Raw genomic sequence first — 12,019 nt, 5'->3', positions numbered from 1 at the left:
CAGTCACCTCAAAATACTTGGAGACTCAATGTCCTTTAAAAACAAAACTCTGGAGAAAATGCAGAAGTACCTTGCTGTTTGCGTGGATCATAAATCTGGAGCCCAAACAAAGGTGGCCTCTCGCTTCTCAACAGTGTCACATTCCTTGATACCAAATCCAACTGGAAAATTGACCCATTCATGTAATCTGTCCAGTATATATAATTTCCATGGTGTGACAGTCCAAAAGGATGATTCAAATCTTTTCCATTGTAGACTACCTGCAATTAATTAGTGGTAGGTGAGCATCAGCAAGGTTAAAAGAATCTTAAATTTTTCAGAGAAGGTAAAACAGGAAATAGGAAAACTGAGATAATTACTGTCCAAACTTAACAACCTATTGCAATAAAATGAAATAAAGAGTGAAAAACCCTTCTGTGCAGCAGAACCAGTATCTAACTTGGAAAAAAAACAACTTCATATAAATTCACTTTAAGTGGCCCCCATCAAGAACACAGAAAGTGGTGCAGTCTCTAACCCTGGAAGGATCTGAAAGATGTAGAAATGGGGTTTAGGGTCATGGTTAGTGGTGAATTTGGCAGTGCTGGGTTAAGGGTTGGACTTGAAGATATTATGGCCTTTCCCAACACAAAAAAAAATTCTATAATCTCATGATTTTATCCAAGCAGATGCAGTTTGGAGTCATTAGTCTCCTTCTGGCTGGGATCCTTGCTTGAACCAAGAGCCTTTTTTCTACCTTGACTGTAGAGAGAAGGAAGCAGCTCCTCACATGCCCTACCTTGTCTACTTCTAGACTCAAACCCAAGACAACAGGGAGATAAAGACAACTAAAATACTCTTTCGAGGTGATTGACAAACATCACCCCCTCTTGCCTTTTAAATTTTCTCTTTGGACTTGGAATTTTTACAGTCAAAGCTCCTCATCTCTGATCTGCTTTTGATCCAAATTCATCAATCAGTCAATAATCTGACAGCTATTAGTGGAATTAAGTACCTCCCTATCCCCCAAAATCTTTACTGTATTGAAGAATTATAGATGTGACTGATCCAGTCCAATTTTGACCAAAATAACCTATAATTAAAGGCAAATGATTAAACATCAAAAACTAGTACCTTACAGTTATTTTCAGCTACATAAATTCAAGTAGTTATGCATTTTTTATTACATCTAAGGATTATAGAAAACTCACTTTTCAAAAAAAAAAAAAAAAAAAAAACCATTCTGTGACACACTTCAAAATAAAACCTGCAGACATGTGTTTCTTATTATTCACCAGTCAGTAATTTTATGAAGCAGATGGTAAAACTTCCCCAAATTATCATACTCCAATCTGAGCCTTAACCATTGTCAAAGTGTTCTTAATCTGTGCTTGTTGCTTCTACAAACCCACACAGAATGACTGCACAGCTAGTACAGGCATTAGTAACAGCTAAAGCAATCTCTCTCTAACAGTATTTGCTGAGGACTGCCCCTCTGAATATTACAAATGCTGAAAAGAGGCATAGAGATTCAGAAAAACCCATAAAGCAAAGTTCAAGGAAAAGTCTATCTTTGGCAAAGCCAAAAAAAAAAAGGGTTTTTCTACTGAAAAGCTCTTTGCAGATTCATGGCTCAATCCAAATGCAACTCATTTCCACAAGAGAAAAAATTGCTAAAAAAAAAGATAAAAATCATGTCTGGCGTCACTTAGGACAGAGGAACACTGTGAGCTGTGTTTCAGCCTCTCACTCAAGACTGCCACCATCGCTCCAGCAGAAGTGATGCAGGACACGCCGTGGATTCTTCAGACTTTAAAAACCTTGGGAAGAATTTTCAATACAACACAATAAAATCCAGAGATGGAACACGCCTGTGGCAAACCAGCAGCATTTCTCTTTTACCTTTCTGTCAGTCCCATTCAAATAGATCCTTTCAATGTGATCATAATAGGCATCACACCAGTACAGCACGTTGGCACGGTAGTCCAGAGTTAAACCATTTGGCCAGAGCATCTTTGATGTGACAAAAACCTGCCGGCTGTAGCCATCCATCCAGGCCTTCTCAATCCTCCCCACGCTGGCATCTATTTCATCTTCCTCCCAGTCTGTCCAATACATCCATCTAGGGAATTACAGAAACGAGCATTCAGATCCCATTTTAATCAGGTGAATTGTACCGCAGGCTTTTAGCGGCAGCTCGTCCAAGCCAGAGCAATTTTGACTTTTTCATGTTTCTTTCCATTGCTGTTTCTGCAACTCTATTTACTGTCCCTGACCACTGGATGCTGCTGAAGTGACACTTATGTTATTTTGCTCATATTGTGATAAATTACATGAATACCAGAGAAACAACAGACAAGAAAAGTGAAATAATTAAGATCCTATTTATTCCAACCAGAATTACAGGGTTTCTTTATTTGTTGTTTTTTTTAAATCATTACTTGTATTGACTTTGTAAAATAAAACTCACATTTTTACTGTGAGCTGGTTCTGGCCAGGTCAATTTGCCTTCATGATGAAAATCTCCTTTTTATTACACCTAATTCTATGAAAGAAGTTGCAACACAATAAATATTTACACTCTAGTTTTAGAGCAAAAGGATAACCTTGGTGTTCTGTGAACTTAATGAAAGCAGCTAAATCACTCAGAAAACTGTAAGGTGCACTTTGTCCATCACAAAAATGTTTAGAAACAGTTGCTGTGAAAATTAGTTGAAAAAAAAAGCTAGGAGGCAATTTTAGCATAGTTTTATGGCTTATAGTGCAACAATATAGATTAAAAAACCCAAACAAAGTCTGAAAGAAAAGCACCAATATTACCTTGGAAAACTTTAAAAAAAATTCTATTAACTCTTCTAAAAGTATTTGCTCAGAGGAATTCTATGAGCCATTCTCTACTGGAAACTACAGAATAAACATTTCGTTATGGAATTATTCTGAATATCATATTCTATTAATGAAATTGCCCTTGAAAACTGTGATTTCAACCAATTAAAATACAAAACATGAACTTGTAAAAAACAGAAGGTAGCAAATATGCTAAGAGACATCACTTTTGTTTTTTCTCTTTTTTTTAACATGTTTTTCACTAAGGAAAATGAGTTAATGGGAATAAACACTTAGAAACCTGTAAGCACTCTGAATCATCTCAGATTGTATCACATACAGTCACATCATTTCATAAATGAAAACATTTGCCAGACAGCAGATGTTTACTTTTAGTCAAACCTAGGACTTCAATTAATAAGCATTAAAGAGAAAAAAAAATCATGCCAACCTTAAATCCTATTTAAGTTATCGTGATTTAATTGCTATTAATGTACCTCACCTTTTCATTCACCAGATTTATGTTTCTGAAATCACTTCTGTGATCCTAACCCATTAACCATTTTATGGGCCTGTACTTTGAAGAGTAAAGTTGTGGAATTTAAATACTGAATTTACAAAGGAATGATACACTGAAGCAAAAAAATATTTTACCACACCTATGTAAATTATATCAAATCTATTGGTTAAAAAAAATTATTCAAATGCACTTTTATGTATAAGCATAAGTTGATATTGATGAGAAACTAAAAAAAAAAAAGAAAAATTGCATTATACAAGGCTGCAGATATGCACATGCAGTTATGTTTACTTTTCATTTCTCTCAAATCGCCCACTAGAAGGCTGTTTTGGGTTCTTTTAATGTTTTTGTAAATATGTGCAAAGAACACCAGTCTATTTTTGATCCACAAGCCTTACAAACTCATTTCATGTTTGACTCTAACAGCACTAGGTTTAATCACAGAATTATAAACCCTGCACATGCCCTGGGGCTCAGGTCAATATGGCACTTATTTTATTGGGAGACAAAATATGTTTTACAAATATTTACATGACTTCTCAACAGCAATTACTGAGCTTTTCCCCATTAACTTTTTGTCTGTCCTTATTCCATTTATCCTGTCATAACCTAAAACCTGCTCACGGTGACAAGCATTTATGTCAGTGTGCTTTAATTGTACCTCAAAATGCAGTTAATGTTCCAACACCGGTTAAATCAAGACTAAAATTTTGGAAACACAATTAAAAAGCCATAATAAATGCTATCCCTCAGGAAGAGCTTCCATGAGAAGTATAATCATGAAGGACACGCTATTTTATTAGAGAAGTGTTTTATATAATGGCCTTTTTCAGGCAATACATCTTCATACACTGCTTCCTGTGCCATGCATTTACTGAGCTGGAAAATTTAACAAAGTAATTGCAGGTGTGGTTATGGCTCGTGGTCTCATTTTATACCCTCACTATCTGACCTTAATGAATTGTAGCCTTTCCACAGCCACTTCCACTCCTCAAAGGACAGACTCAGAAGGGAAAACCTGAGAAGGTAAATATTTTCTATAATAGGAAAATAGCAATAAATCCAGCCACACTGAAACTACCTAGCTACATCATTCTTCAGTGATTTTTTAAGTAAACTACCATCATACCGCACTAATATAATGTGGTTTTCTTTATTATGCAGCCTACCAAAATTAATTTAAGCTAATAAGTAATGAAGAGTATCTGTCTCAGTTTTATAAACCAATGTGTACAAGGATATGGTCATAATTGGCTCCAGAAACTGAGATTACAGAGAGAGAAACACAGGAGAGCATCTTAAAATTCACTTCATATTAAAAATTCATACAGGACTTACACCTTCAATTTGTTTGAGAAAAAGGTGAGTCACATTCAGATTAACAGGACAGACATGCAACAGTGACAGGCATACAAATTCTTCTGAAGGCTTCAGGGCAAGAATGCTGGGCAGGAATTACAGATATTACAGACTCCTGAAGCATTACAGATCACTACATGACTCTACAAACCTCATCCTGAGCAAACTGAATCCTGTATTTATACCACAAAGACAACCATCACAGAAAAGTCAGTTTTCTTCATACCCATTAACAGGATCGACAACAATTCCCCTGGGGTGGGACATGTCTCCCTCCAACAACGTTTTCCTACTCTGAGCAGCTTTTTCCAGTCTGGCAACAGCAATGGTTTTCCTGTGGCCATCATTGGTCCAATACAGATTATTTCCAATCCAGTCCACTGCTATGCCTTCCACATTGTCAAGATCTGTTGAGAGAGAGAACTGTAGTAAGAGATTATATACTATTTATGCTCTACATGTACTTACATTCACTATCTATTATGTGATATCCATGTTATATTTTTAAAATTGCTTTTTTCCCTTATCTACTGAAGGTCCAAAGCAAATTACAGATATTTGGTACCAACCAAAGTACCAACTAAACCTTGTTCACCTAAGAAAGTAAACCTAAATTCTGTAAATGAATCACAGGTGTAGAGATGACAATACGTCCTGTGAGACAAAATATGAGAAAGTTATTTGGAAAAAAAAAAAGAAAAAAAAAAAAAGTGGCATGAGCCCAGGAATATTGGAAAATGTGTTTTAAAATTTTTATCCATATAAAAAAAAAACCCAAAAAAAAAAAACCCCTCATGGTATCTAGATAGTAAAAATATCAGAAAATTTGGGGTTTTTTTAAGGAGAATTCTACAGCACAACCCTATAGAGATAACTTGCATTGGTTTTGTGGAGTTATAATTATAAAGTCACTTTTATTTCACTAAAAGCTTTAAATACATTAATTACTCTTCAAATGGGTTTCACATCAAGTAGTAAACAGGAAGAAAACAATGGTCACTGTGCCATTCTTGTCTTGATTTGACTACAGTAACTCAGTCCTTCTGCTGTAAAGCCCTTTCAGCATAAAAGGGATGAGGTGATAAAATACCCTTGTGATCATTCTTCACTTGTTAACTGAAAAGTTAACATTTGTAATTCAGGAATTTCCACCAGAATTTTCCTAGCAACACTAATATGAGAGCTCCAAATACGTTGAATGTAAAAGGGAGTTTTTTTAAAAACAATTCTAGAGGCAGCAGTTTGCCACACTGCTTTTCAGTATGAAACAGAGAACAGGCACAACATGTAATTTGTTACAGAATGGCCAAGCTCACCAATGCTATGTGTAATAAATAGTGCCTCAAATGCTAGATTAACATAAAACCTGGTGGGAAAATAATTCTTCTATATACCAACCATTTAAACAGCTTCCAAACAGCAGCTTTACAGATTTACTTGGCCTTGTTTAAGCAACAGGTTGACCATCCTTGACTAATATTTACAAGTAAATGTTATAAGAATTTTAGGGTTACAGCAACCCCCCCAGAAAAACAGGGGTACAAAAACAAGTAAAAAAAATCCTGAGCTTGTGTTCCTGTTACATTCACTGAGTAGTATTTAGATCCATTTAAAAATGTCTGTGGTTTTTAAGATCACAGACATGAAAATTGTGGGTTTTTTTCCAATTTTTAATGCAAACGACTGATTTTACATGCAAGTTTGAAAGGTTAATTATAATTCTTGTTGCTGGTGGAAGTACAGTACTGCTGCAGCTGTGCCACCAGCTCTAAGCCAGGCTGTGCTGGGGGCTGTCAAATTGTTATCAACACTACCCAGCAGTTTGCTTCCCAAAGCGAAGAAACAGAAATCACAGCTGAAACTATATGGGAAATCAAACTCCAGCAGTGTGAGGTGCTCAGTGATCTCAATTCCCAGTGAACAGCTGTAGGATCAGGCTCTTATTTAGGCAAACTGTAATTATCTGAGCTGCAATGCTGTCTGAACAAGCGTACACATTCTCAAAAAACCAGATAGTCACCAAAAAAAAGGCAACTTCTAATCTGAGAAGTGGCACCTACCACAGCTAGAAGCCCTTAGCAGCACGCTGTTCAGAGCAAATATAAAACCACCTCCTGACACACCTGATTTTCTGTAGTAGCCTTCCACCAAGGAATGATTTAATCTGTCCCTGCTGAGTTTGTGAGAGTTGACAAGAATAAAAACTGAGGTGTTATGACTGGAGGCCATATTAAATTTTTAAATCATGAAAAATACATTAACAAGTGTTCTTTAAATATACTTTAAAGTTATGGAACTACACCAGGTTAGAACTAACAACATAAGCTCCTGGGGAAGAAGGAAGGGGAGAATGACAGTGACATATTTTTGGTCTTTGCAAATAGTAGAATCACAAATAATAAATCATCAGATAATCCACAGCTCTTTCAGTATTGCATTAATATTTTTGCTATGTTGTACTTATAAAGAGGAGACATTGCACTTAAACATTATTTACAGGAATACCACAAATTTTCTGGTTTGGCATGCAAAGTTTATTAATTTTTGAGTACGCTAATCCCAACCTGTTTGACCCCAACCTGCCTGAAACCTTTCAGCCAGGATGCTCCTTGCTGCTCCTTTATAATGTTTTAATTTACATATTTCCTGCTCCTTCCTCTACTCCACATTTGAACTACTTCCCTGTCAAATGAAATGCACAGTTAGGAAAGGAAATCCAGCAATGGAAGATGTGAGATGCACAATATCCATTCCCGTGCTGGCAGTGAAATGAAGAATTACCAGACTGACAGCTGAGTATTTGTTATTTTCTGAGACAAATGCCCTTTATTAACCATTCACCAGAGCAGGGTAAAGAGCCTGTCAGTATTCCTTGCAATTGCTGCTGAAGGGATCTTTGTGCAGACTCTGAGGAGAGACCTTACACTAAAAGAGCATCATATCACTGCACAGAGGAGATGGCTCCTCAGAAGTGTGCATTAAAACATGCCTTATGAATGACAGGCAATGAGCATCCTCCTGCTAAAACAATGGTATTTTAGTTACTTTCACTGTCCTGAGCTTCCATTCACTAGTGAAGATATTAGACTCTCTGAAGGCTAAGATGAATATTTATGTTTCTTAGACTGAGGACCAGAAAATAATTACTGTAGAATGAATTGCAGCTGAGACAGTTGCTACCTCCTGCTGAAGCAGTATTTCAGAGAAGGGTCCATAAAGGAAAACAAAAATATCAATTGACAAACTGGATGCTTTTTTCACTACAACAACATTTGCTGTGATGAGATATGATTCTAGACCAGGGAGATTCAGTGTAGTGGGAGATGTGGAAACTAAAGACTTGCTGGCATTTTCCCTTATTGCTATAATAAATGCTACAAGCATCTTAATTAAGGTTCTAATAAATGTTTAGGTCTAACTGTTGCTTCCACATTCACAATGGAAAATGCATCAGGAAAGACAATGCTTTTTTCCTAATGAGTTTTCAAGCACTACAGACAGTCTCATTCTGCCAAACCACTTGAATAAGCTCCAGAATCCACAGTGTGATGCAGGCTGGAGAGAAGAAGTCTTATAAAGTCTGCAAGGATTTGGGATGGCTCAACAAATATCCAGCTACTGGAAGGACACAGTGGAGAAATAGGAATTACTCACCAGTAGTGAGCTTAAATGGACACAGTAAGAATTCAGAACAGAGTGACTTAACCAAACTTTACACTTCTGCCCTCAGGAAAAAAAAGAAAAAACAGGAAGATGTAAAAAAAGTATCTCCAAATTTTTTCGAGGTCAAATTTGTGTCTGTTTTCTATGGGAGATCCAAAAAACCTTTAAATTATCTGCAAATGTCAGTTCAACTTCTCGGTAGCGAGCATCTCTGAATGTCACCAATGCTGAGCATCACCCACCGTCTTTGAGGATTGTTTCTCTCTCTGTGCCATCAATTTTCTGCCGTCCAATCAGGAAACTGGTGGTATCAGCAAAGTAAATGTAATTGGTTTCAGCGTGGAAGTCCAGAGCACGAGGATTGACCAGGTTCTCGATGGGGATCATGTACTCATCAGATATTTTGGTATTCAGGTCCATTCCCCGGATTATTCCCGGCCGTCCCTTCCCATAAAAAAGAAACAATTCATTCTTTGGTCCTGCAAAAGAAAGATTACAAACATAAACAACTGATGCTGCCTAATCTTCTTCACAGTGCATAATGTCCCTGTTTAATTAACTGGCATAATTAGTGGGGAGCAGGAGCCTTATTCAATACTGAAAATTAAACGTCCATATATTCTGTAGGTATCTAGATTAAAAAACCAAAAAAAAAACCACCAAAAAACAAACCAACAAAAAAAAAAAAAAAAAAAAAAAGAAAAAAAAAAAAGCTAATTTAAGTACCTTATTCAAAACACAAGTTATTTCAGTGAGCTGTTTACATCTAATTAATTTTTTTTGTGTAAAAGTTCACACTGAAAAAGCAGTTATCGATCACAGAATAACTTTGCATCTGCTGTGAAGTGGACACATATAGCTCTGTCGACATTTAATTTTACAATTCATTAGGATCCATCAAGGTAATGTGGACCACAACTGAAGTAATCTTAAAATCTAAATACACCATGAATGCCAGCATATACAAAATGCTTTTTTTCCACGTAAAGTTTCTCAGAATCAAACAACAAAAAAGGTTAAATTTCTTTAAGATTGAAAGGAATAAAACAGACCAACATACTCAGTTCTTTTCAGTTGTGGTAGAAAACACAGATATCAGAAGTTCATATTTCTAAGATTTTTACAATTTAACTAATTAAGCTGATTACAAACAACTGAAGCTTAGCAAAGTATTTTTCTTTCCTTAAAGAAATTTATCCTTAGAGCCTTAAGGCTATCAATATACCTCTTGAAATTCTCTACATATTTTTCCTGCTGGCTCTCAGGGTTTTTTGATGGAATTGTCAGTGAAAACTGCATCAGGTTTGACTGAGGTCAAATAAATCCATTTACCAGCATCCATCAGAGTATCTAACTGCATGTCTTTTATCTGAACTAAATCAACACCCTTTGACTGAAAAACCAGGCAAAACACAGGAATTCCCCAAAACTCCTGTTGGCTGTAGGTGACCAACAGATTGTGTACATGTAACCTTAGGTATAACCACAGCTGCACAAATCACATTTTTTTTCACAAAGTATTCTGAGAAAAACCTTGACTTGGTCACATGAATGTTCTGCTTTTGTGCTCTAAGTTGATTGCATGGGTGGAAATTGTAGCAATACCTGTGTGCAGTGAAAAGCCATGGCCTATAAATAAAGAGTGAGGCTGATTAATGTAAAGCTTGTGATAATTTTAGTATTCTTTGAGCATTCCAGGTTTAACCTGCCACACCTGTGAACCGATCCAAATCAAATAATGTTAAGGGAATGAAAGCAGCATGTGAACAAAGCATCAGGTACACATTAAAAGTGTGTAATATATAGTGGAAAACTTAAGAGTTTAAGGCTTTAGAATATAGTAATGTACATATAAAGTAACATAGAAGTTTTAGGATAGAAGTTAGATTTTTCTTTACCTTTTTTATGAGTTAAAGTAGTATTGTAATTAATAAATTGTAATTAAATTATAATAAAATTACCAGTAATAATTGTAAATAAATTAAAAATATATATATGATAGGTTATACATAGTTATTTATTAGGTTAAAAGTAAAAATAATTTAAGTATTATTTTTTATTTAGATAGTGTATCTTTTAAAAAGTTATAAAAAATATAAATCTATTTTTAGTTTGTTACAGTATTGTAAAATTCACAGTTTGTGAGACTATAATATAGATAAGAATTAATAAACATTTGAATTTAAACAAGAAATACTGTCCCACACATTTAATTTGAAACCGACTTTACCCCGAATCAGCCCATGTGATTTGCTAGAGAACACCCAGAACCATCCCCTGGATGATTCCTGGCTGGCAGACTGATCTCAAGGACGTACTTTTGCATGACCTGCCATCGCTCCCCAGGATGAAGCCAGTCCTGCAGCGACAGGTCCGTGCTTTGTGGCTGCTGCTGAGCAGGCAGAGGTGGGAGCAGCCCCCCGGCATTCCAGACGGATCCAACTCACAGGCGTGGCTTCTGACTGCGGCGAGGGGAAAACAGCTCAGATCATTGAAAGCAAGGCAACTGCATCAGCATGGAGGGAGGTTAGGCAGAGGGAAAATATAAAGAAAGACTTCTTGTGACACAAACCCCCTTTCCCCAGAATATAACTGTGGCATTCACATTCTCTGGGAAAATCCCTTCGCCCAGGGTTTTTCTCCTGGGCAGCTGAGAAGCCTCAGTGAAAAGGAAAACAATTCTTGTCTCATTTGCTTCTCCTGTGTTGTGCTCATCTGGAATGTGTTTGGGGATTATTTACCCACAGGTGATTGTTTCATTGGATTCTGGTGTGAGTTGTTTTCACTCTTTGGCCAGTCAGGGCCAAGCTGTGTTGAGACTCTGGAAAGAGTCACAAGTTTTCATTATCATCTTTTTAGCATTCAGTATATATCCTTTCTGTATTATTTAGTATAGTATAGTATTCTTTAATATAAAATAGTGTTATAAAGTAATAAATTAGCCTTTTGAGAACATGGAGTCTAAGTATCCTTTCTGTATTCTTTAGTATAGTATAGTATTTAATATCATGTAGTGTCATAAAGTAATAAATTAGGCTTCTGAGAACATGGAGTCAGATTCATCATTCCTGCCTGCGTCAGGGATCCCTGCAAATACAATATATGACTTCTAAGGAAGGTGTTTTTTAAAGACGGCATCCAAGCCAGGCCAATAATGTCCAGGGCTATCGTTCCATGCCCGTGGCTGTGTGCAATTGCCCCTTTGTGAATGAGCTCCTGCACATTTGATGGGCAGTGCTTCCCTGGGGGAGCTGACACTTCTCCCATTTTCCATTTGCTGGTTTGGTTCATGTGCTTGGTTGGGGTTTTCTGAGGACAGAGTGCATCCCATGCCCACACAGTCTGGTATTCCTTCTATTCCCTTTGACAGCACCTTTCTGGGCAGACACATGTGCTGAAACTAAAGAACAGAACAAGCCTTGTAGAATTCTTCCATATTTATAGAATCACAGAATGGTTTGGGTCGGAAGGGACCTTAGAGCCCATCTTATTCCAAACCTCTGCCATTGGCAGGGACACCTCCCACTAAACCAGGATGTTCCAAGCCCCATCCAACTTGGCCTTGAACACTTCCCGAGATGGGGTGCAGATTTATACAGCTGGGATATAAATCCAGCTTAAGAAGTCAGAGAATTCCTTATCCTTGATTTCACACACATTTCCAAATGCATG

At 36.7% G+C, this 12,019-nt stretch overlaps 1 protein-coding gene across 1 annotated transcript in view; it reads right to left on the bottom strand.

Annotated features, from left to right (window-relative positions):
• LRP1B (LDL receptor related protein 1B) overlaps positions 1 to 12,019 on the bottom strand; it is a 288,470-nt gene that overhangs the window by 208,029 nt on the left and 68,422 nt on the right. The window contains exons 7-11 of the mRNA XM_041473230.1: positions 10,666 to 10,809; positions 8,590 to 8,826; positions 4,911 to 5,091; positions 1,882 to 2,101; positions 71 to 260 (exon numbers count right to left, since the gene is read on the bottom strand). Coding sequence (XP_041329164.1) covers positions 71 to 260; positions 1,882 to 2,101; positions 4,911 to 5,091; positions 8,590 to 8,826; positions 10,666 to 10,809 — 972 coding nt within the window. The remainder of the gene's footprint in view (positions 1 to 70; positions 261 to 1,881; positions 2,102 to 4,910; positions 5,092 to 8,589; positions 8,827 to 10,665; positions 10,810 to 12,019) is intronic.

This window comes from Pyrgilauda ruficollis, unplaced genomic scaffold (genome assembly GCF_017590135.1).
Source record: "Pyrgilauda ruficollis isolate IOZ18807 unplaced genomic scaffold, ASM1759013v1 scaffold3, whole genome shotgun sequence".
Lineage (NCBI taxonomy): Eukaryota > Metazoa > Chordata > Aves > Passeriformes > Passeridae > Pyrgilauda > Pyrgilauda ruficollis.
This window is presented reverse-complemented; position numbering and strand designations above follow the sequence as displayed.